General features: G+C 50.8%; 3 protein-coding genes across 12 annotated transcripts; 1 reads left to right on the forward strand and 2 right to left on the reverse strand.

Annotated features, from left to right (window-relative positions):
- The first annotated feature begins 2,511 nt into the window (after window positions 1-2,511).
- Window positions 2,512-7,639, forward strand: Shmt2 (serine hydroxymethyltransferase 2). 2 transcript variants are annotated; one of them, XM_003476160.5, is made up of 12 exons: window positions 2,512-2,670; window positions 3,764-3,961; window positions 4,451-4,530; window positions 4,698-4,898; window positions 5,176-5,257; window positions 5,421-5,543; window positions 5,654-5,793; window positions 6,113-6,278; window positions 6,495-6,594; window positions 6,679-6,834; window positions 6,928-7,035; window positions 7,160-7,639. In XM_003476160.5, the coding sequence occupies exons 1-12, from the start codon at window positions 2,638-2,640 to the stop codon at window positions 7,285-7,287; spliced, it is 1,515 nt and encodes a 504-aa protein (XP_003476208.1). In that variant the 5' UTR covers window positions 2,512-2,637; the 3' UTR covers window positions 7,288-7,639. The 2 variants fall into 2 exon arrangements, with proteins under 2 accessions (XP_003476208.1, XP_063111066.1); XM_063254996.1 differs by lacking the exons at window positions 2,512-2,670; window positions 4,451-4,530.
- Window positions 7,640-7,820: 181 nt separating this feature from the next.
- Window positions 7,821-10,058, reverse strand: Ndufa4l2 (NDUFA4 mitochondrial complex associated like 2). Its single transcript, XM_003476159.5, has 4 exons — window positions 9,933-10,058; window positions 9,489-9,577; window positions 8,630-8,690; window positions 7,821-8,529 (listed from the first exon to the last, which is right to left on the reverse strand). Exons 1-4 carry the CDS (start codon window positions 9,987-9,989, stop codon window positions 8,473-8,475), a joined length of 264 nt encoding a protein of 87 aa, XP_003476207.1. The 5' UTR covers window positions 9,990-10,058; the 3' UTR covers window positions 7,821-8,472.
- On the reverse strand, window positions 7,821-24,226 carry Stac3 (SH3 and cysteine rich domain 3). 9 transcript variants are annotated; one of them, XM_013159448.3, is made up of 15 exons: window positions 23,890-24,226; window positions 23,738-23,766; window positions 22,950-23,016; window positions 22,447-22,711; window positions 22,117-22,214; window positions 21,843-21,915; window positions 20,856-20,953; window positions 18,169-18,235; window positions 17,940-17,989; window positions 17,642-17,727; window positions 17,420-17,471; window positions 17,201-17,338; window positions 9,933-16,795; window positions 8,630-8,690; window positions 7,821-8,529 (listed from the first exon to the last, which is right to left on the reverse strand). In XM_013159448.3, coding segments are annotated over exons 2-13 (1,095 nt in total). In that variant the 5' UTR covers window positions 23,740-23,766; window positions 23,890-24,226; the 3' UTR covers window positions 7,821-8,529; window positions 8,630-8,690; window positions 9,933-16,696. The 9 variants fall into 9 exon arrangements, with proteins under 9 accessions (XP_013014902.1, XP_013014901.1, XP_013014903.1 ...); XM_013159447.3 differs by having other exon boundaries at window positions 23,871-24,226; XM_013159449.2 differs by having other exon boundaries at window positions 23,643-23,766; window positions 23,871-24,226.
- Between the last annotated feature and the right edge of the window lie 34 nt (window positions 24,227-24,260).

Genomic DNA, 24,260 nt, shown 5'->3' on the forward strand with positions numbered 1-24,260 from the left:
TGCTGACGATTTGGAAAGACTTGGGGAAGGTGCAACAGAGCGTGAATGGGATGGAGAAGCAGGGACAGCCTAGGCAGAGCACTGACAATCTGCTAAGCTTCGTGGGGCTGGAGGGAGGCGGCAGGTTGGGAGGGAGGGGGATTGGTGTTTGCGGCATCTGGAGTCATCGATCTTCCTTTTCCTTCCTAATTTTGTGGGCGCTGAGTTTGCAGACGGATGAGAGAGGGAGGAAGCACTGGGATGGGGGGAAGGGTGGAGCGTGGTTTGGAGGGCGGGTCGACGTGGCTGCTGCGAGCCTCCAGCAAACACAGGCCCCCTTCAGCCAGCTGCCCACCTTCTCCACCCCCCCCCCCCCCCCCCCCGCCTTCAGCTCCCTCCTGCAGCCTTGGCTGCTAATTTTATCCGCCCCCCAACCCTGGCCCGGACGTTAATTGGCTGTGGCTTCATTAGCAGTTCTCAGCTCTGCAGCCCCCTCCCCTTGGGACCCCTGACTGGGGTTAAGGGGGGGTGCAAACAAGCTGAGACACAGAGGAACTCCTCCTCTTCAGCCTGCCTTCTTTTGGAGCCCTGGGTCAAGGTGTCCACAGGGAGAGCTTAGTGTTGTGTCACAGGATTGCCTAAGCCTCCAGCCCGAAACAGTTAGAAATGGGTCTCACCCAAACATGCCCAATACTGAAAAGTAGGTGAGCAGAAAATAATTATCTGCTGGATGGGCTGGATGTGTAGATAAGTAATAGAATCAAATGAAAGAGGGAGAGGGGTTAGTTCTGGGTCAGATTGTGGGGAAAAGGAAAGCAGAGGTCTCCTAACACATACAGAGAGCCTAGGAGAAAAGCTGAAGTGAAGCACTGAAAGGAAGTTAGAACTAAGGAGAGACTTTTGAGGCCTGGTGTACAAGCCAGGTGGGAATAACTAGAATCAGCAAATTAACCTATCTGGCTTTAGGCCTCAGTTTCCCTTGTAAAGCCCTAAAAAATTAGCATGATGCTTGAGGACCTGGATTTGATCTCCAGCACACACACACACACACACACACACACACACACACACACACACGAGCATACAATGAGGACTGAGACTGTGTATGAACATGCTCATCCAGGGCTTGGCCTCCTCTTCCTGCAAATTCCAAACCTGCTTCCCCTACCCTTTGAGCATTTTGATCTGAAATCAAAGTGAAGTGTCCCTGGATGCTACCGTACCTGTGGAACTTTGTCTCTTGTTCATCTTTTGATGTTCCAACACCCAGTGAGCTCTCTGTGCATCACCAAGGCTATGGCATGTTTGGCATGGAGTCGCAGCCCAATATGTCTTCTGGATGAAGGTGAAATACTGCTGTGTAAAGCATTTATGAGAATCACTGAGGAGAAAGTTGGTTATCTGATTTCAAGATCCATTGAATTAGAATCTCTGAGAGAAGAAATTCCCCTGGAAGGGTCCATAAGTCAGTTCCTCCCTGAAGGGTTTTATTCGAGACCAGTAAGTCTAAAAGGAAAATCCCTTAGCATTCTAGGAATCTGTAGCCTGGAATATAAAGAGCTCTCACTGACTGCTAGTTATGTCAGTGCAACATGTGGATCAGCAAGAGGAGGTACCCCACTTTGCTTTCAGCTAAGGAGGAGATGGCCATGGAGGAGGCAGGTTTGCGAGTTAGAGGAGGACAGTCCATGGAAGAGCATGTTCACACACAAAGTCTCATTTAAACCTCACCACATGCTATTTTATTATGGCTTCACAAATGAGGAAACTAAGGCCAAGATAGGCTAATTTGCCTGAGTTCTGAAACTGGAACTAAAACTCAGGTCTCCAACCCTATCAAACCTGCCAACTTCCACTGTGCCATGGTCCTCTATCTTGTATCAAAATCCAGATCTCCCAGAGTTTAATAATTCTAAAGCCAGGTGCGGTGCTGCGTGCCTGTAATCCTGGCACTCCAAGGCTACAGCAAGAGACCAGCCTGGGCTACACTGTGAGTTTGAGGCTAGCCTGAACTACATAGCAAACCCCTGTCTCAAAAAAATAAATGAACAAAATATTGACTCTTCCAAAGGCATCCAGTCAGTGCTCATTTGACAACTGACAGGAAAAAAGAAACCCTGAGGACAAATTAGAAAAAAAAGAAAGAAAGAAAGAAAAGAAAAAGAAAACTGAAACGTTTTTAAGATTATGCAGTCGCCCTGCATGTCTTTTTTGGGGGGAGGACAATGTTGTCAGGGTGGAGGGTGGGGGTTGAGAGTTGGCAATGTAGTGCATGCTGGTAATACCAGCACTCAGAAGGCTGATGCAGGAGGATCACTGCGAGTTCGAGGCCACCGTAGGCTACACAGTGAGCTCAAGAACATCCTGAACTACATAACAAGTTCCTGTGTCAAAAAAAAAAAAAATCTGTCTTGGCAGAATTTTTTTGGTATACCCCTAAACCCTGGGGGTACCGATGGAGAATGAGATGGAAGAAAAAACTACAATTCCCAAAAGGCCATAAAGGGTCTTCTTCGCGCATGCGCAGGTTCCTCCCCTTCACTTCGGCTTCCCGGGTCGTTCTTTACGCGCGCAAGCGCCCCGGGGCCGGTCTTCTTCCGACCTCTTGCTGCTGGGTACCAGAGTTGGTGGCTAGACCTCCTGCTACCTCGCTTAAAGATGCTCCCCTTCCCTTTGTTCTGGGCAGCACGGGTAAGAACGGGATTCCAGATACTGGGTGATCAGTGGAAAGTCTCTACCCCCTACGTTAGTTCCCATCTTCATACTTTGGGAATCTCCTGGGTTTTCTAGCCCACGTGCCTTAGGGGCACAGGGAGTGAATCCCAAAGTTAGAAATCCCGGAGACCCATAGGCTCTCGTGGGGTGAACTGGGGCCCACCATTCTAGCGGTCAGACGCCCCAGGGCCTCATGACCGTCCATTTCACGTGGCATTAAGAGAGAAAAGCTCTTCGGATACCAGGCAGACACTATGCTGGCAAACAAGCGGGCTTCCCAGCCTCAGCCTGCCATGGGAGCCCTTCCCACCAGACCTCTGCCATGCAGATGATGCAAGCAAACTCCACTGCTTTCATCAGGCATCCACTAGCAGTGGAAGTAGCTGGAAGTGGAAAGCGTGAGGGGCAAATGGGACAGGTTTGGTCTTTGCCTTTGCCGGCAAACAGGCTCTCCCCCCGCGAAACCCCACTCCACATCCCTTTCCCAGAGACTGCTACAGATCTGTTCTCACACCTCCATTGCTCTGGAAACCACCTTTGCAGCCATTGCCTTTGACTTCTTTCCACTTGGTCTCTTCCTCCAACCTGAGTACTAGTTTGTGTTCCTGCAGGAAAGCCCTTTTGTTCCTGTGGGCAGGGAGGTTCTGGAATCTCTAGCAGTCTCCTGACTGTGGGAGATAGGGGCTTCTGTAGTGCAGGTTTTTGGTCTATGGCTTTGCAGAGTGGTCATGGGGCAAAGTGGAAGGAGATTCTGAGATGAGATGAGTGGAGTCTATCAGAATACCCCCTTTCTTGGGAGACAGAGGCAGGAGGGTTACATACGGGACCCTGTCTTGAAATAACAACAACAAAAATTCCCCAAACAAAAACTGCCCTTTGGACATTGATCTCAATCCTAGCTCTAGACTGGCTTTTACTGTGGAAGTGGTGTTGAAAAAACAGGAACAGTCTGGCTGGGCAGCTTGTTGCCTGGTACAGACCAGAGTACATTATGAATGTTGTGTCTAAGAGTGCTTGGGAGACCTTTTCTAAACAATTTTTGTTTGACCCTGACTTTTCCTGCCCCTAGCCTCTGCAGAGATGTAGTCAACTGGTCAAGATGGCTACTCGAGCTCAGCACAGCAAGGCAGCCCAGACTCAGGCTGGGGAGGGAACTCAGGGCTGGACCGGCCAGGAGAGTCTCTCAGACAGTGACCCTGAGATGTGGGAACTGCTGCAGAAGGAGAAGGACAGGCAGTGCCGTGGCCTGGAGCTCATTGCCTCAGAGGTAGGACCCAGGGAAGTGGGGAGGGTAGGCCATAGGGTAGGTACAGAAAGTAACAAGTTATCTTCTTGCTACTTATCCAGATCTCCCTGTCTTCCTCAGGGCCTTTCTGCTGGGCCTTATCATCTTCTCTTTACTGTCCTCTGAAGCAAAGGCAGAGCGGGTCCAGTTTATGGGGTTGGGGCATTAGAGAGCTTCCAGAGGCTTCTAGAGTCCCTACAATTTCATCTGTCCCACTCTGTCCCTCCCAAGAGGAAAGAGGAGCCTGGAGATACAAGTCTGAGCAGACAGGTTGGGGACACCCATCACAGCTGCTGAATTGCCAAGAAAGCTGCTTCTGGCTCTGCCCACACCTGGCAAGGAACCCAGAGTGAACAGAGCTTCTTGTGCAGCCAGGCTCCCGCTGCAGCCTTGGGCTCTGGCAGGGAGGGGCTATGGGGACTCAGGGAAAGGGGCTCAATACCTTCTGACATTGCCCCCCCACCACCCCAGAACTTCTGCAGCCGAGCTGCGCTGGAGGCCCTGGGGTCCTGTCTGAACAACAAGTACTCGGAGGGTTATCCTGGCAAGAGGTGAGGGCTAGGCACCAGAGGGCTGGAGGGCAGCGTCAGGGATGGTACTCCCAGTGGTGGAACCTTCCTGTACCCTCCAGGTGCTTATGGAACAGTGACCTTCCCAGTCCTTTGCTCTTGGTCGAGGATCCTTTTTCTGTGCCCTTATGTACCCCTTTGCATGGCAGATACTACGGAGGAGCAGAGGTAGTGGATAAAATAGAGCTGCTGTGCCAGCGTCGCGCCTTGGAAGCCTTTAACCTGGATCCTACCGAGTGGGGAGTCAACGTCCAGCCCTACTCAGGGTCCCCAGCCAATCTGGCTGCCTACACAGCCCTTCTGCAGCCTCATGACAGAATCATGGGGCTGGATTTGCCTGATGGAGGCCAGTGAGTATAGATACAATGGATGATGGGTTTGATGGGCAGTATTGATATGGAAAAGTTATTCATTGAATACCTGCTGTATCTTATACAAATGGGAGATGCCTCTCCCTATCTTGCATTGTCACAAAAATAAGGAAGACAAAAGCCCCAGTCACATCAGGGCCCACCACAGAGTGGACAGAGCAAGGAGGGTGGGGCAGGTTAGGACAGTGTTGTAAGGATGGGGACCTGTGGATTAGGGGGTTGTTCCGCTCAGGCCTGGTTACTTCTCACTTCCCAGTCTCACCCATGGCTACATGTCTGATGTCAAGCGAATCTCTGCCACATCTATCTTCTTTGAATCAATGCCCTACAAACTCAATGTGAGTGTTCCTGGGTGTGGGAGGTAACTGCTCTAGCCCTGGTATTTTTTTCCTGGGCAACAGGAGGGTCTGACTCTTCCCCTCCAGGCAGCCCTCAGGGTCAAGGTCGAGTGCAAATGCCTACTGCTGTGTCAGGGCTTTAGCTGTTTATCTGTTTGTCCAGCCTCAAACTGGCCTCATTGACTATGACCAGCTGGCACTGACTGCTCGGCTTTTCCGACCACGGCTCATTATAGCTGGTACCAGCGCTTATGCTCGCCTCATTGACTATGCCCGCATGAGAGAGGTTGGTGGGGGCTGGCATACTGGGCACTACCCTGAGAGGTGGTGGGGAGGGGCAGCCTTGAGCCTGTCTGGGCCTTCCTGGAACTGAGGCCTGTCTTTCTATCCGTCCAGGTGTGTGATGAGGTCAAAGCATACCTGCTGGCAGATATGGCCCACATTAGTGGCTTGGTGGCTGCCAGGGTGATCCCCTCACCTTTCAAGTATGCAGACATTGTCACCACTACCACTCACAAGACTCTTCGAGGGGCCAGGTCAGGTTCCCCTGGGGTTGAGCCTTGCTTGTCCCTGCCTTCACACCCTGTTCCCCAGGTGGGACTGAGAGGAATGGGTTCCCACCTGCAGTCCCAAAGACATCTACCCATTCTGCCCTTTCAGTTTTTCTCTCACCTGTGACGGCCATTCCTCAGCAGTAGAGCTGGGGAACCAATCCTTTTACCATTGGAATCCAAGGCATCAGGCACAGTGGAGGGAACTTGCCCCTCAAGAGCCAAGCTAGCCAGCTCTCTCTGCTCTCTCCATCCTTTGTTCTTTGATTTCAGCCTAGATTCTGACCACCAACCTTCCACACAGGTCAGGACTCATCTTCTATCGGAAGGGGGTACGGGCTGTGGACCCTAAGACCGGCCAGGAGATCCCTTACACATTTGAGGACCGAATCAACTTTGCCGTGTTCCCATCCCTGCAGGGGGGCCCTCACAATCATGCCATTGCTGCAGTTGCTGTGGCTCTCAAGCAGGTTGGGGACCCTGCCCCTGTGGGGTAGGTGGGTGGGGGCAGTGGTCTAGAAGCGTGGATTCTATACCTTGCAGGCTAGAGTTGAGATTAATGGAAAGGCTGTGCCAGTATGGGAGGGTTGAAGGCTGAGGCCACAGAGTCATCCTTGTTGGGTATGGAGAAGCAGAAGGGGTAGGCAGGAGGTCTAGGGTCACAGGTGCTTCTGTGTCATCCCCAGGCTTCTACCCCCATGTTCCGGGAGTATTCGCTGCAGGTTTTGAAGAATGCTCGGGCCATGGCTGATGCCCTACTACATCGAGGCTACTCACTGGTGTCTGGTGAGCCAGCAGGAGGGTGAGGGCCTTTGTAGCCTCCCAGCAGAGGCCCAGGAGTCACCATTACCTGATTATAACCCTCCTTAGGTGGCACTGACAACCACTTGGTGCTGGTAGACCTGCGGCCCAAAGGCTTGGATGGAGCTCGAGCTGAGCGAGTCCTGGAACTTGTGTCCATTACTGCCAACAAGAATACCTGTCCTGGAGACCGAAGTGCCATCACCCCTGGGGGCCTACGGCTTGGTGAGACCTGGGGTTCAAGGAGGGAGGGCCTCCTACACTGTGGCTGCCCCAAGGGCTTGGCTATGCTAATCTTCTCTGCTGTGGCTCTTCTAGGGGCCCCAGCCCTTACCTCTCGACAGTTCCGTGAGGATGACTTCCGGAGAGTGGTAGATTTTATTGATGAAGGGGTCAATATTGGATTGGAGGTGAAGAGCAAGACTGGTGAGTAGGCAAAGAAAGAACCCCCGCAACCAGCCCATTTACACCACCATCCACTCCCTCCCCAGCCTGGTCCCACTGCCTTGCCTAGATCTCTAACCATGCTTTTGTCCTCAACTCTCTCTAGCCAAGCTGCAGGATTTCAAATCCTTTCTGCTCAAGGATCCAGAAACAATCCAGCGTCTGGCCAACCTCAGGCAACGGGTGGAGCAATTTGCCAGAGCCTTCCCCATGCCTGGCTTTGACGAACACTGAAGGCACCTGGGAATTGAGGCTTACAGACTGTCTTCCACCCTACCTAGTTTGGTGGAAGAGGATATCACTTACCTATTTTTTGGTGATAGAGAGAACCCCCTACCCCAGCTAAGCTGTTCAGGGCAAGAGCCAAGTACCATCTCTCTTCCCAAAAATTATAGCTTTCTTTTTTGTAATCAGACTTAGAACTACCACCACCACCACCCCCGTGCCCCAGCTTTCTGCCTTTTTTGCCATTATCTCAGTGTTACTTTGGCTCTTTTTGGGGCAGAGAGGGTTATCCTGCTGAGCCAGAGAAAGGGGTGGGCAGGTACCCTCCTTCCTGTTTTTATCTAATAAAATGCTAACCTGCCCTGAGTTTCTATTATGTGGGAGGGGTCCCCTGGGCCAACCAGTGATTCCAAGATTTGACTCCCTCAACATTTATTCCTCCCTCTCCTCCCACCACCAACACAAGGACCCCCGGGGCTGCAGCCTCCTCTCTCTGTCTCTGATCAGAGCCGACACCAGACATGATTAGCAGGCGCAGCAAATTCAATTTGTTAAATGAAATTGTATTTTGCCCACGGCTGCTTCTGTTTGATCCCAGGGGACTGAGGGGAGCAAGGGAGGGGAGAGGTGGGGAGCGACACAGGGAGGCCCAGGTGCTCTATGCTATGGGTGGGGGAGGCAGTGGGCTTGGGCATAGGAGGAGCTGCTGCTTGGCATGGGTGTCCCATCTGGGCAGGCTCGGCAGCCAGAGTCAAGCCTGAACAGCGCCACCCCAGGCCTGGCACTCTCAGAGTTCAGGCAGACGGGCCTGCCACGTCCTCACTTGGCACTCAGAGGCCCCTGCTTGCTCTTGGCTCACGTAGGCCACGCTCAACACTTATTCTGTGCCACACCCTGCAAGTGAGGGGAACTGAGTAGAGGGGCTGGTTTGGGCCTTTGGGGCCAAGGACCCAGCAGCTGCTGGCTGTCCTGACTCCCTTCCCCCACATGGGACTGAGGCCAAGGGTCAGAGTTGCTTCCGCTGCTGGGATCAAGAGAGGGGGGTAAGGGTAGAGCTGCCTCCCCTCTTCCGTGGGAACCTGGCCTGTGTAAGCAAGAGCTAGACAAGATCTCAGACTGACACCCTGCAGTCTGAGAGGGAGCAGTGGAAGAAGTCAATTCATGGTTTTCATCGAACTAGCAGCCCAGCCTGGTTTAGAAGTCTGGCCGGTCCTTCTTCAGCTTCTTATAATCAGTGGAAACTGCAAGGAACTAGGAGAAGGAAAAAAAGGTTGCAAACTCCCCTTTACTCCCAGTATAGAGGAAACCAAGAGATGAGAAGGGGAAGCCACGCAGTACCATCGGACTGTACCTTATATTGGTCATTGGGGCTCAAGCGATTCCAGGGTTCTGGGTTGTTCTTTCTGTCCCAGCTGTGGAGGAGAAGGGAGGGTTAGTATCTCCTGTCAAAGCCAGGACTCCAGCTGAAGGGTTCTGAGTTCAGGCAGGGTCTCTGTTCCCACCCTAGTACCCTCACCCCTGTCTCCTACTCTGGGGAGGTCCCATTTCCTAGAGACAGATGGGGAGGGGGCATGTTAGTTGGTGCTGACAAGTGAGACAAGAAGCTTGTCACCATTGTCAGTGTGGAGCTTGGTGACAGAATGACAATTCAGCCTAGGAACTCCCTCCTCTCACTGCCACCCTAGATTAACCCCTCAAAGCAGAGTCCTGGGAATCCAGCAGGGATCCTGATGGGTAGGAATTTCAGTAAATTCCAGCAAGATAGTGAGTAGGAGCTCTTTTTGCTACTTTTTCCACTATGCCCTATGTAACCTCCAGCAGAACATGTTTTAGGTGTTACCTGGGGGCCCCAAGAGCACCCCTCATAGTTTACTCAGCCATAACCCCAATGCTTCTGCAAGGAGAAGAGGTACCCAAAAGCCTGAAGCAGCTGGCAGAGCAACATTACCATAGCAACCAGGACAGGAGCTGTATGGGTTTCAAGGCCCCAGAACCCACAAAGTCCACCAGAAAAGAGAACAGCCAGTTTGGCCCAAGGGGAAATGCAGAAACTTCCTGGGTAGGAGTCAGATCCAGCCCTGAGACTTCAGGCTGTTCTATGAGAGGTACACAGTCTGGGCATCCCTGCTAGGACCACCTACTCCCATTTCCTCTCCCCTTCGCTTTGTCCCAACCAGGACCCCTGCCTTCAAACCAAGCCCAGCCTTTACCAGACATCAGGACTGCGCAGGGCAAGTCTCAGCAAGTAGAGCGCAGCACTGCCCATGCCAAGGCCGATGAAGCTGATCATTGGAATGAGCTGTATGAGAAGTCAGAGGGTATTTTCAGGGCCAGTCCCCTCTGTCCAGTTCCCACTTGCTCTTTACCAGCTTCCTTGCTTGCCCCACTTCCACCCAAGTTCTAGTCTTCCCTCTTTCAGAAAGAGAGGAGCTGGAACCTCCCATAGCCACATTCCTGGTCGCTTCTGACAGTTATCCATCCTAGGATCCAGGGATATGATACACTTGCAGGAATAGCTTGAGGGGTCTCTGAGGATATTGGGAACTTTGGGGGAATTGGACAGGGGGCAGGACTCTAGGGGAAACTTGGGGACTTGGTAGTGGGACAGCAAAAGTTAGGAGTTAGAGCCCCACTCACTGAAAGACTGAACTCACCCCAGGATGTTTTTTGATCTGCCGATAGACACGGGCTCCGAGGCTGGTTCCTGCCATTTCTCCTTCCCAGTGTCTGGTCCTCTCTAGTGCCTCTGCTGTATCCCTCTTCCTGGGATCCCGCCCCCCAATGGGGAGGGGTCAGCCTAGCCCAGCCCAGCCCAGCACAGCACAGGCCTCTCCAGACTCACCCCACCCTTCTCAGTTTGCTTCTTTGACAATTCCAGGCCCCAAGCAAATAAATTGTTGGCGGAAACTGGAGATTTCTGTACCCCTACTCTCCTCCAGACACCTGCACCCTGGCTCATGGGACTTCATCATATCTAGGGTTTTGGGTGTTTGAGGGAGGGAACTCAAGTATTCAGAGACTAACTGAAAGGGAATCCAGATGTGGAACAGGCAAGCAGATAGATCTCTAGCAAAATGCACGTATGTGGAGTGTTCAAAGGAAGGCCTGGGGCAGTAAGGGCAACTGCAGCCTCTTCCCGATACTCTTGGAACTACCCAGGAGCTACAAGGTCCTGAGAACCCTGGTTCTTTGAGTCCATGGTGGGTGGGAGGAAGGGACAGGTGATCTCACTAAACATACCCAGCACCCCCATGGATTTGGGTGGGTTCTCCAAATTGTGGTTGCTCTGAAGGAATAGTGACTTGAGGCTGGAGAAACCAGATGTATCTGACCAGGACACGGGATAGAGACATGAGTTTTGGGCATTTGGTGGAGAAAGAGGCTGGAAGTGCTTTCCTGCTTGAAGTGGTAGTAAACGTGGGGGTCTGCCTTGGAGGGCCCACTCTGGCTGTGGAACCAGGGAAGAGAATGGAATGAAGGAATAGTCAAAGATAGAAAAGATGCTGAGGTAGGAAGAACACGCAGAGACACAACTGAGGAGCTATTACTTGGTTCCTCAGCCAGTTCAGGTATATGCTGGCCTGCCAGGGTGGGAAGGCTCCCTACTCTTGTCTGGGGATTTGGGGTCTTGGAGATGCAGGAGCCCAGCCCTTGTCTCCTCTCCCATGCTAATATTCACCACCCCTCCCATCTCTGCCCTGGATCTGCCAGAGCCCACTGTATGGGCAGCAGGGGTGAGCTAGGCACCCACTGCTGGGCCCCTGGGGGCACAGGGAGGGAGAAGGCCACTCCTATGGGCCCCCTCCTTTTCTCGCACCCTGTTACCTCCCCCACCCCTTATGCTGACAAGCTGGCTGTAATTAGGCTGCGGGGTCCCCAGCTCTCCGCCTCCTTTAGGCGGATAATGAGATAAAGTGTCAGAGACACAGTGAGAACAAAGAGACAGAGACTCACTGCGATGTGTGTGTGGGGCGGTGGAGGAGGAGGGCTGACAGGATGTCAGAGCTTCAAGCAGCGCAGAGCCCTGCCTGAGCGCCTGCACATCCAAGCTGGGCCTTGGAGGGGGTGTCCTGTCGCCGTGCCCCCAGCCCTCCAATCTCTGGTACTTAAAATCAGTCCCAGAGCTCGAAGCTTGAGCAGGCGCCCAGCTGGGCTGCACATCTGGTACTCTGTGGCACAGCTGTGGAAACAGGGCAGGGAGGGAGGCCTGGCCCTGGGGCCACGCCCTTTGGCTCTGGGTTGCTTGTCACTTCTTCCTCCCTTCTTCTGCGTTCTAGTGAACTGCACCTGGCCCACCCAGATCCTCCATCCTGCTTCTGTCGCAGAACTACTACTCTTCCTTCCCTGGGCCTGCTCTCTGAGCTCCAAAGTTATATTTTTCTGTTTCTTCCCAACGATTCCTTGACCCTTTACTACCTTCTGGCCCAAGTTTTTGACCTTCTAAGTTCCCTTCCCATCCCTAGATCTTGGGCCCTGAGGTCCAGCTGGAATGTAGAACTCATTGGGTTCCGGATCCCATTTCTCCCTTCTTTGGACTTTCCTACCATAACGATTAGGACCATTCTTCAGGTGTGAGGTGGGTCCAGTGGGTTAACGGATTCTGCGCGGCCGGGGCTCCCGCCGAGACTACACTGTGAAATCTAAACCGTACCAGGATTCTAACGCTGGATGTGGCGTCGCAGCCAAATGCAGCTGGACTTGTCAAGGAGGCAAGCGGTGGCCACAAAGGCCATGGGCATGGGTGCCCCCTGGAGGCCGAGCGGCTCCTAAACTCGGGAAGAGGCCTTGGGCTCCCCCTTTCGGGGAGGCGTCGGCCCTATACTCCCAGCGTTCTTTCAGGGAAGTCTGCGCCTGGCATGGAGATTCCCTCCTGCCTGGCCACTCTGGCTACTCCCGCCACTGAGGCAATGGGGTCCCTCAGTCTCCATTCGTCAGTTGTGAGGTGGGGCCAGAAGGTGAAGAGGCGACGCAGAAAATTCCGCCTTGACAGCTGTCAGCATCACCTCAGGTTCAGGCTGGTCCCTCTCTCCAGGCTGGCCTCCGATGCCTTCGGCAGCTCCATCCCGCTTTGAGGCTGTAGGTCCGGAGACTGCACTCTGCCCTTTGACCTGGCCTGCCTTTGCCTTTGACTGCCCCTTTTTTGCCTCTTCTTCAGGCTCTGTCTTTTTAAAGTATGCCTACATTGTATTCTGGCTGCATCTGTCTCTCTTCTGCTGTCTCTACTTTGCTTTGTCCAGTATCTGTTTCTATCTTTCCATCTCTGCCTCCCTGCCTGTCTTTGGAAACTCCTTTCTCTGTCTCCCCTACTGCTTACCCCCTCATTCTTCAGCTCTATTCCTATTTTGACTTGCTGCCCCTGGGGGCTGCACCAGCCCAACTGGACCGCCTAAGGACACCTTGTGGTACTGCTCAAGGTCCACTTCCTGGTCACCTCCACATGTCCATCTTCTCAGCACAGCCTCAGTCTTACCGCTGCCTCAGCTGTGGGCTATGAGTGGGACACCTGGAGGGAGGGAAGCACAGTGCCCAGCATCTGCTCAGGAGCCCCAGGGCCTCTGACCCCCTCCGCCACTATTAAGGGCTCCAGGTCCCGAGGCTCTGTGAGATGATCATGATTGCATCAGCCAGACTGAAGCAGAGCTGGGAGCCTCGAAGCAGTGCAAGTGCGCAAGCGAGCAAACGAAAGAGACAAAGACACCCGTGCCATCTGTTTATGCAAAATGCTCTCCACCAGGGACCCCAGGGTCCCAGTGCCTGGCCCAGTTTGGGGCACGGGGGTCATGAGTCCTCTCCCGCCTGGCACCCCAGCTGAGCCCGGGCTTTCCCACTCTCCAGCACAGAAGGGGCCATGGGGCGAGAGGAACTGGAAGCAGGTAGGGGTGTTGATGTGATTGGAGCAGACGCGGCTGTTTCTTCAATAATGGATGGAGAGGATGCGGACGGTGGAGCTGAGCCGGCCAGGAGAGGAGAGAGGAATAGAAATTGGGGAGGGGGGCGGGAGACTCACCCAGACACTCCCACTCGAGCATGCTAACGAAAGCAAGAGCACGCGCACACTCACACACACACCGAGACTGCACACACACTGAGATGCACACACATGGGTGCGTGCCACACTGTCATTCGGGTACACGCCACTGTGTGGCTCACACCCAGGCACACACCCACGCACTGTCACCAAGATACACACCTGCTGGTGGAGACGCCAGAGCTACACACACACACACACACACACACACACACACACACACACAAGCAGCTCTCCTGGAGACAGATACTTGGAGATGCCTGAATGGGGCACACCCAGGCGTGACCAGAGCACAGACACATGCCAAAGCAGCAAGAACATCCAGACACCTAGACATCCTGAGGTTTCGACAGAAATTGCGGAGATCAGTGTGGGTGGCAAGTGGACAAACTCCACAATACGAATAGGTTCAGGGGCACAGATATATAGTAATAGAAAAGGCATAAACTACGCCTGGGGTTCAGTACATCTCACACTCCCAATGCACAAACCCATCACAAATCAGGGGTATAGATCCCCACTAGACACATTCATCTCAGGCTTTCCACTCATGCAGGATCTGCTATCTGTGCCCACCCCCCAGGTGGAGGTGGCTGAGAGGTCACCAAGACTCTCTGAGTAAGCCTTGTTAACCTAGCAGTATAACAAGGAGGAGGCAGTGGCGGAAGCGCCTGGGGCTGTGGACTCAGGCCTGAGGTCTCCCTTGACTGCCTGCAGGCTCCCTTCCCTTCTGCAGTGGTGTGGACCTTGCGACGCTGGGGCTACAATTCCAGGGTTGCTGGGGGCCCCAGCTTGAGCTTTTTGGGAGAGAAGGAGCCAAAGGGGTGGCACATTGGTGGCACTGGTTGCTGAGAAATTCTCAGAATATTAAACTGGCTTGCAAGATAAGAGTTGAAGAAAGGATAGTTCCATATCCCACCTCATTTTCCATGCTGCTCAGTCTTTGGACTTCAAGGAGCTTCCCCCTCCTCCTTTTGAGATAGTCTCCTAGTGTGGCAAGGCTGGCCTCAAACTCTCCCTTCTCCTGTTCCAGCCTCCCAAGGGGGAGGGAGGTAGGGGGATGACAGGCATTGGCCACCACATCACAAATTTTTTTTTTTTAATAATGGAGTAGACTTTGGAGGAGTGGGATGCAAGTTGAGTCCTGGACCCTAGTACCCCAGCCTTTTCTCTGATCTATTTTCAATTCAGTCTGCTCCTTGGCCTAGACTTATGACCTTTGTGGTGTGCAGCTGCATCATCCATCACCCAGGCGGCTGCTTGTGGGAGTGGGAGGCAGTGGGGGACTCAAATATGGCTGCTGTCATGCCTGCAGCTGTCTCCTGGGATTTGCTTCCCAGTCTAAAAGCCAGGGCTCCACTAGTTTGAAGAGTACTGAGAGAAAGGGCATGACCAGGGGGCTCCATCATGACACTGTGTCCTGTGTTCCCACAGCTGGAGCCCTAGCACCCCTCCTTTGAGCTCAGCACAGCCTGTCTCCCCGTTCCTCCCGCCCCTCTTCTCTTGGGCCTTTTGCTTAATTTCCTATTAACTGCTGATAAATCCAATTAAACCTCCACTCTAATTAGGGACAGCTGCTGGCTGGGTAAGGCTAGGGAGGGGGCATCCCCCCCCCCAGTGTAGGGGAAGAACAGCCGCTCTCCCCGCTCCTCGACACCCCCACACCAGCGTCGCCACCCAATGAGCCAGTAAATTGGCTTTATTTCAGCATTGTGTTTGGGGAGGGTCTCCAAGATCTTGGGGAAGGGACTCCAGTTTTGAGTTCTTCAGATCATTTGATGAATAGGAACAGTCCAAGCCCTCAGCTGTCCCTCCTTGCATACCTTCAAGGTAGGTGATTCAGAAGAAAAATGGGGGCCAAAACTATGTTGACTTTCATGACTGGAATGTGTGCATGTGTCCATGATCGTGATTAAAGGAGAGCTACCTGAATCTTCCTGTATGAACCCGAGAATGCCCCCAGGCATTTGGGACAGTCAAGGGCAAAGGGAACAAGAAACTGAACCGGGTTCTGCCGCGAGTAATCTTGTGTGCTTCCCTACCCCCTCTTCACATCTCGGCCTTCGGTAAGAAAGGGGTGGGGGAGCGCGCCTGTCCCGGGGCCCTCCTCTTCCCTAGCCCAGCTGAGCCTCTGCCCTCCCCCGCCAGCAGCAGATGGTGCCCGGGCTCCTGCTGCCAACCTTGCTAGGCGATGCCAACCTCAGTCCTGGTAGACAACGGGGAGGCAGGAATAGGAGCTCTAGCTGGCCAGGCTGACCCTCCCCCACCCATTATCAAGCTCAAGACCCTCTGCCTGCCCCACTCCAGCAACCACCCCAGACTGTCTCTCACTGGTCTGTTCCCAGGTCCCCAAACTCCTCGTCTCCTTCTGCTCGTTTCCCCATACCTTCTCTCTCCTCGCCACCTGCTGCCCTGACCAGGGCCGGCGTATTTGCATATTCGCATATGCAAATAACAACATTTGCATACGATGCACCGCAGGGGGCCTCCCCACCAGAGCCGGTTAACAGTCGGCCCAGCGTCCTCTCACTGGGTACCTGTCGGAAAGGGCTGGGGCAGGGGCCGCGCTGGAGGGACTAACTCCCGCCCCCCGGCCTCGATAGCTCTGTTCCCCGAGGCCTTGAGGAAGTGTTGCCATGGAGATGGCACGCACCCCACCCCCCTCCTAGGCCTAGGGTCTCGGGCTTGGTGTCTCTAGTTCTCTTCCCTTATCCACTCTCCTCCCGCCCCTGCCCGTTCCTCGATCTCCAACTGAGATCTTGCACCGCCCCCTGGCGGCCCAGCTCGGCGCTGAGCCAAGTTCTGAAACGAAAGGGTCAGTGGGCCGCTAAATAGCCAGCAAGAGCTAGAGGGATCTACTCTGTTACTAGATCCTTGCTCCCAGGCACACCAGGCACAGGGGCAGCTGGGTGGCGACTCCAGTCCGGTTCGTTGTTCTTCTCTGCTTGCAGTGGTCTAGCCAGGTGGGTTACCCGATAATAGTAAGGTGGGACAGCTGGAAAGCATTCTTCACTCCCCTGCAAAGCTTTCTTTTGGTCCCCAGTGAAATAACAAAGTTTAATATTTTTGTCAAAACTTTAATAAATTTGCAACATTCGACAGTTTGTCCCCGAGACAACCGTCGGTGCCTCTTGCTGGAGAAGCATTTATTTTCCAGCTATTGCAGGCTGTGCTCGAGGGGTTGCAGGTGAAGGCTGCTCTGGGCACCAGGTAACCGAGGCCCTAGGCCCGGAGGAGGCGGGAACCAGTCCCTTCCCAGAAACTCCGTCTTGCTTTGGCAGGCCTTCCCCAAGCAGCAGTCTAGTTGCTTTCGCCCCTTTCCTCCCCAACCTACACTGGGCCTGCCCAGAATGGGGATGGGTGTCTCCTGCCTGCAGGTTACTCGCACACCTAAATCTCCTCCAGGAAGTCGGTGGGGAACAGCCCCACCTTGCGGCCGGTGTAGACTTTGACGTAGCCGCCAGCTTCATCTCCTTTCTGCACCACGATCTAGGGCAGAGATGGCAAACCTTTTAGAGATCAAGTACCCAAACTGCAACCCAAAACCCACCTATTTATTGCAAAGTGCTAATGCTGCAATTAAAACTGAATGCTTAGATTTTACTTTAGAAAAAACAACTTTCCCGATGCTCGGCTGCTGGGGTGATTTGGCTCTCATGTCCACAAGTCTCTATGTGCCTGCTGCAGCACGTGTGCAATAGGCTTGCTACCACTGATCTAAGGTTAAAAGATTAAGGAGTAGGAAAGGAATCAGGGGAAAGTCAGAACACAAGAAACTGAGGTTACACAGGCTTGCCCTATTCTCGTTAATGGTTTAAGTAAGTAAGCCAAGCAGTATGGCTGGCTGAAGAGCAGTGAGGCCTGGGTCTGTTTGGGTGGGTGCACTACAGCTACCTGGTCCTTCTTGAGAGTGATCTGCCCTATTTCACGATTCCCCACGAAGGATCTTGTTACACGGTGCACCCGTTCTCCAGCCCGGACCCGAATGATGAAGTTTGGTGGGAAAAATCCAACCTTCTCCCCAATCTTCCCCTAGAGAAGTAGGGAGAATCAATTTCTCTCAGGTTCTAGACTCAACTCATAACCGGCCCTAGCCCCAGGCATTCCTCTTACCCGCCACCACTCCTCATTGGAATCATCAATGACTGTGATCTTTTCTCCTGGCCTGAGAGAGGAGGGGAGGGTTCTCAGTCACATAATAGTTCCTGGCTGGGCCCCAGGTCCAGCCCCACAGGCTCCAAGCATGGAGTTCACCCTTTCTCCTTCCAATAGGAAGCCCAGCTCTTCCCTCTTCGCTCCCCCATACTTCCCTCCCCTGCTGTAAAGGCCTCTCACGGGAAATCCAGATCGTCCTTCTCCAGGGCTTTGAACCGATAGAGAGCCACAAAATAATGAGACTGCTGGAAGCCAGGTTGCTTGTGCTGGGGGTGAGAGTGAGTGATGAGTTTCAGCATTCCCCTCCCCACATGGAGGGCCTCTTTGAGGCTCTACAATATCCCAACTCTCTTCTGGGTTCCTGAGCCGACAGGAGGGTGCTGGGTGTGTGTGAATTGAAGGAGAGGGCAGTAGAGTGGGACGGGAACTTTGGTTGAGGTGGTCAGTGGCATCAAACCTGGTTGGGGAGGATTCTCACTTTGTCATCAGGGGTCTTCTTTTCAGCCTTCTTGTTCCCTTCAGGGTTTCCTGGGATGGGAAACATGGAAAAATTGACCTGCTTCCTGCAGCCTTCATTCTTTTGTCCTTGTATTGGAGGGGCTCCTGCATCACCAAATCTGGGTTACCCTTTACCTCTCCATCCCCTCTGCCACAGCTGAGCTCCTGACATAACCTCATCTCTATGGATGGAGGTGGGTGACACTCACCATCCTGGGCTTTGCCTTCCTCTGGCTTGGCTGACTCTGGCTCCTCCTCCATCATGGCTGCTAGAGACTAGAAGGGGAATTAGAGTTAGGGAAATATTACCTTGGGAACCCATGCTTGTCCTGGCTTTCTATAGTCAGGCCAGAGAACTGCAGAATAATAGGATCTCAGGTTGCAAGGAGACTTGGGGAAAATATTTAATCCTAATACAGAGACCTCCTCTGAAATATGCTGGCAGGTTACCCATATGCTTGGATGTAATGATGACAGGAAGTTTACTACCTTACAGAGCAACCCCACAGAGTTGAGGATTAGCTCAGTGGTAGTGCTTGCCTAGCATATGCAAGGCTGTGTCTGATCTCCAGCAGCACAAAGAAAAAGTAACCCTATGCAATTTGGGAGTAATTCCTTATATGAAGCCTATGTTAGTCTCCCTATAATCTAATTATTCGTTTAGATTTGCTCTCTGGAGCTATAAATGTGTAACAGATATGGCCCTTCTAAATATCTGAGGATAGCTGACATATCTTTTCTGGCTTTTCTAATTATTTTTAGTTCCACTGGGTGTGGTGGCACATGCCTGTAATCCCAGCACCCAGGAGGCTGAGGCAGGAGAATTGCCACAAGTTAAGAGGGCAGCATAGAGTACATACTGAGTTCAAGGCCAGTCTGCACAACAAAACAAGACTGCTTCAAAAAACAAAATCAAGGGGCTGGGGGTTTAGCTCAGCAGCATAAGCGTCTGCCTTGAAAGCAGGTAGTCGTGAGTTCAATCCCCGGAACTGGTAAAAAGGAAAAAGACAAAAAACAAAAACAAAAACAAAATCAAACACCCCCACTCCACCCCAATGTTTTCTAGTCCCTTCAAGTCCCACTCATGATCCAGATTCCAGATTCCAGGTTCTTTTTATTTTTTTAACTTTTTTGAGACTTGCTATGTACTCCAGGCTGGCCCTAGATTTGCTGGCAAATGCTAGACAATTAGCCTACCACTGAGTATCACCCCTAATCCTTTTAAAATTTTATTTTATTGATTTACTTTTTGAAGTAGAGTCTCACTATGAGGTCTAGGCTGGCCTTAAACTCATGGGGAACCTACTGCCTCAGCCTCCCAAATGCTGGGATTATAGGAATGCACTACCATCCTGGTTTAAATTTTATTTTGAGATAAGAATCTTAGTAGATTGTCCAGGGTAGGCTCAGCCTCCTGCTTCAGCCTCTTGGGTAGCTGAGATTCCAAATGTGTGCCAACACATCTGGTGATTTTTTTTTTTTTTTTTTGTCTTCTTTCCTTTTTATCGGTACCGGGGCATCTGGCGAGTTTTTTAATCCAAAAACTGGTAAGTACATTTTTCTTTATAAAATTTCAAATGATTGGTTGTGGCTCTTTTTTTTTTTCTAGTTTTTTAAGATTTTAAAATATTCAGTGTATAAGTTTTCCCTCCTAGGGTAGAGGAATGGGAGGAAAAAAACAACAAGCCATGTAAAGATACAAATTCTATATGATGAATGTGATTGTTATGTATGCCTAAAATGTACCAATAAAATCTAATTTTTAAAAAAAGTTTTCCCTCCTAGCTTTCCCAGGAGTGGTAGCACTTCAGCTTACACCTGCAATTCAGGAGAACAACAGGCAGCAATTTAGGGATAATTCTCCTTAGAACAGTGATTCCAAGTAGCCCCCAAACCCTAAAAAACTTGCCAAGCTTATTTTCTAATACATGTAATACCCTGCTTAGGAGTTTTAGTAAATACCACCATCACATTTTTTAAAGCCCAGTGTACTCTTCCTGCCTCTGTCTCTCAGATGCTAGAATTATAAGTGTGAGCCACTATGCCTGGCTCTGAATATACTATTTATATCTTCATTTGTATCAGTGAGAAAAAAGGCCATAGATTAGCACCATGAATCAAATCCTGTTATAAGGCATCAGAAATCAGATGCTCCTAAAAGATCAAGACTCTGGTTACGACAATCACTTAATTTTTTTTTTTTGTCTTTTTCATTTTGTCTTTTTGACAATCACTTAATTTTACGAAATGATTTAACTATAACCATCTAGTTGGCTTTTCATCTAGTTGTCCAGAAAAACATCAATTCTTTGTTAAACTGACCTGAACTGGCATTACCAACCAGTAACTATTATAAAAGGAAATGAGGTTGGGCAATGGCAATATGCCTCAGTTTCCTTATCTATAAGATGTTTGTGTCAGACTAAATGATCTTCATGAACCACGGCATGGTTCTAGGATTCTCATTATTTGGCATGTCAAATTCTTTCCTCCAAATCCAAAACACAACTCTTGCCTGTCTCATCCAGCAATGTTGAAGGCCTAAGGCCCACCTTTATATGGTGGTTACTTGACAATTTCAGAAGGAAATCAAGGGCAGTTGTTCTTTTTTTTTCCGGTACCAGGGATCGAACTCATGACTGCCTGCTTGCAAGGCAGGCCCTTATGCCGCTGAGCTAAATCCTCAGCCCCAGGGCAGCTGTTCTTAAACTGAGACCCATGGTGAGCTACAGTAGGTAGAAAGAGCCCTCTAAAATTGCATGCAAAAATAAGCCTGTTGGGTTATGCACTTTTTTTTTGGGAAGAAGATCCACACCACCTGTCAGTTTTTCGAAGGAGAAATAACCTGTCCCATAGAATTCCTGGGTGGGGCTCAGTGTTGATATATAGTGCTCACATTTTTCTTATCTGCCTGTCCCTTCTTCCGTTCCTTGTTTGCCATGATCACCCCAGTGCGCAGGGTTTCAAACACAGGGTCATTTCGATTGGCAGCAGCTAGTGGAATGGGAAAAACAAGATATTACTTATATTACAGAGAGAAGACAGAAGGAAAGAGACCTCAAGAAGGGAAAGGTAGATACTCAGAAGTGTGTGCGTATGGGTAGGGTGGGGATGAGGGAAGGACTAGGGAAAAGTGTGCTGGGTAATACCTATCTTACCGACCTCAAAGGGCTTTAAAAGCACCACTATAGCTCTCATTAAAAAACAAAACAAACAAAAACACCATGTGATATTTACTAGAACTCCTAGGCTGACTATTATATGTGTTGTCAACCTTGGTAAGTTTTTTAAGGGTTCGGGAGAGGCTAGGAATCACTATTCTAAGGAGAATGGTCTCTTAACTGCTGGCTTCTGTTTTGCTGAGTTGCTTGTGCAAGCTGGGGAGCTATCACCAGCGGATTCTTTCCACTCATGTTCCTCACAAAGTTAGCCTCTCCATATAAATGTTGATTTGAACAAATTGTCAATGAATACAGTTTTACAGGTTGCCAAGTTAGGAACTTGCCCATGATGTCTACATCCTTGGTCTGCCCCTGAGTCTGTCAAGTGTCTGTAACAAGCATAAAAACACTTTAAAATCCTTGTTCTTGCTTACAAATGGTTTTGCATGTGGAAAACAGATTTTGAAGCTAGCTGATTAAGGTTTCAGTCTTGGCTCCATCTTCTGTTAGCTATATGTAGCTCCAGTTAAAGTTTATTCCCCTCAGCCATAAAACGGGAATATTAACATCCAAAATAATAGCCATCCAAAATGGCTACAAAAATATTAGACTGAGGAAAACCTATGGAAAACAAAGAGTTTCTGCTTCACAATTTGGTTTCTAAAGCCAGACATCTCTGAGGCTTGCCCACTCCCTCAGGCACTTACATATGGGGCACTTACAGAGATCTTTGACACAAGCATACTGCTGGTTGCTGTACAGTGGGGAGCTATAGGCCCGATGAAAACCAGGTGGCTGTAGGATAGGATAGCAGAAGCATTAGAGATAACATGGTAGGGCCCAGCACCCCACTTCATGCATGAGTGCTAACCCATTCCGAGTAAGAGAGATTGAGAAAGAGCAGGGAAATGTACAGGATCACCTGAGAGATAGGCAAGGGGGCAGCTGGCAACATATGCCCTCCCATCAACTTTCTTGCTCCTACAGATTACTCACGATCTTGCCGAAGCATCTTTGCATCTCCACATAGGACTGACAGTGTTCATGAATGTTGGTTTTGCAGTTCTTACAGCGGAGTCCAAATTTGTTATTGACTTGGAAGGGGGAGAATAACTGGGTAAGGTTCTGATGTTCTTCTACCCTTTGCATTTCTGCAGATATACTAGGTCTGAGCTTCTCTTTCCCAGGACTGTGCACTCTCAATGAAAAAGTGTTTTCATAAGCTGAATCTTGCCCATCTGTCTGCTACAAACATTCCTCTCCTAAGCCCAACTCCCCTGCCCCGCTACTTCAACATCATACTCTCCACTTCCCTTTAGGACTCACGCACAATCATCCGGGCACAGACATCACAGAACTTTGGCTTCTTGAAGAAATGATCTTTGAATTTGTGGGGTTTGTCATTGACAAGCTTAGGAGGTTCTGGGGGTGGCTCCTCCTCTTCCTCCTCCTCTTCTTCTTCCTCATAAATATAGTAGATGGGCCCACCCCCAGCTCCTACTGCCTCACCATTGGCCTGGGGCTCTGGGGGAAGTTCCATCTCTTTTGTGTCTGGAGATCCCTTCCTGAACAACTGCTTTAGTCGCTGTAGCTGAGGGAGGAGGAAGGGAAACCCATTGTTAGAAGGACTGTGACCATTCCTAAAATAGGTAGAACTAAAGCTAACACATTTCTCTAGCTGGAGTAAACAATGTACCCCAGGATTATAGGGGACTAGAGGCTGCAGGTATTGGCTAACAGTGAGGCATACACAAGTGGGATCAATTCAAGCACTTCTCTTAGAATCTGTCTCCTCACCCTGCACCCTGTGATCACAGGCCCAGACTCACCCCACTTTGCGAAGCCTCTGCTGGCAGGGAGGGTTTAGAAGACTCCAACACCTCCTTTTCTGTCATCCTGTAAGGGATTGGACTCCATTGTGAAATCTAATCCCCGATTACTCTTCTTCCCTCCCTTACTCTTATCTCTTGCAGTATGGTAAGTCTTTCAATGGAAGACTACATAAGAAATTTTGTTAAAGCGAGATCCTTTGGTAGGCAGGGATTGTAAACAGTTCTACCATTCCATGGATTCCATGAAGGCCCAGAAGACAGCCCAAGAGATTGACGAACTTCTCAACCAGTTTCTCAAATGGATACTCATCCTTTTATCCCTCAGGGGCAGCCCCAGAGTTTACAGCCTTAACAGTGACCTCAGGATGCCCAGGTTAGGGATTTCTCTAGAGGTACTCACAGGCAATAAAGACATGATGCAAATCTTCCCACATTCCCTATTCTAAGGTTTTATGTGTCCTCGAGAGCATGCACGGAGAGATAGATGGGAGATTTTGCTCTTCTTTTTCCTGTGGCCCAGGTACCTGTGCCTAGTTCTGTCCCATCTTGCCTCAGGCCTCAGCTATTTTCAGAGTAATATGAGCCTTTCCTTCTCTTACTGTTCTGTTCTCTGGACTCCACCCCCACCTCCAATCCTAGCTCATCCAGGAGTACAAAAACAATTTCACTTCAAAAACCCACACTACTCACAGACAAGGAGCAAAATGAAGAAGCTGAAGAGATTATGTATTAGGAAAGCTGGGGTGCAGTCCTGGAAATGGAAGGATGATGAAGAGGCAACTTACATTTAAGATTCCCTAAATCAGTCCACAGTCTGTGGAAAGAGAAAGGAGGGCGTGAGGCTTTGATGATTGTATTGGGGGAAGATTGGTCTTCTTCCTTGGGGGCTGAGCCCCTGGCAGTACCCTTCGTACTCACACCAGCCACCCAGACGTACTGTAGGCCTTAAACTCTCAGCTAGGTGTCAGAGCTGAAATGACAGGGCTGGAGGAAAGTGGACAGCTGAACAGCACAGCTGACACAGAGAAATTGGACACGGAGAGGTCTAGGGCAGGGCCAGACCCTAACTCCTCCCATACCCCAGAGCTGCTCTTTGATTTTGATTGTTCATTTTTGATGAACACTGGATAGTCAGGAACAGTTTCTGTTCATGCTACATACTCATTTGAAGGAAGTTCAGATATCTAAAGGTAAAGTCAAGATGAATTATAAGCAGATTTACCCATACCCTTTTCCCAAGGTTCAAACACTTCTTCAATTCTATTTTCCCTAGGCCTACTTTAGGGTCTAGACTTACCTTCTCAGCCA

The sequence above is a fragment of the Cavia porcellus genome, unplaced genomic scaffold (assembly GCF_034190915.1).
Source record: "Cavia porcellus strain 051 isolate PalLab524CR breed Dunkin Hartley unplaced genomic scaffold, mCavPor4.1 scaffold_8, whole genome shotgun sequence".
In the NCBI taxonomy this organism is placed as follows: Eukaryota; Metazoa; Chordata; class Mammalia; order Rodentia; family Caviidae; genus Cavia; species Cavia porcellus.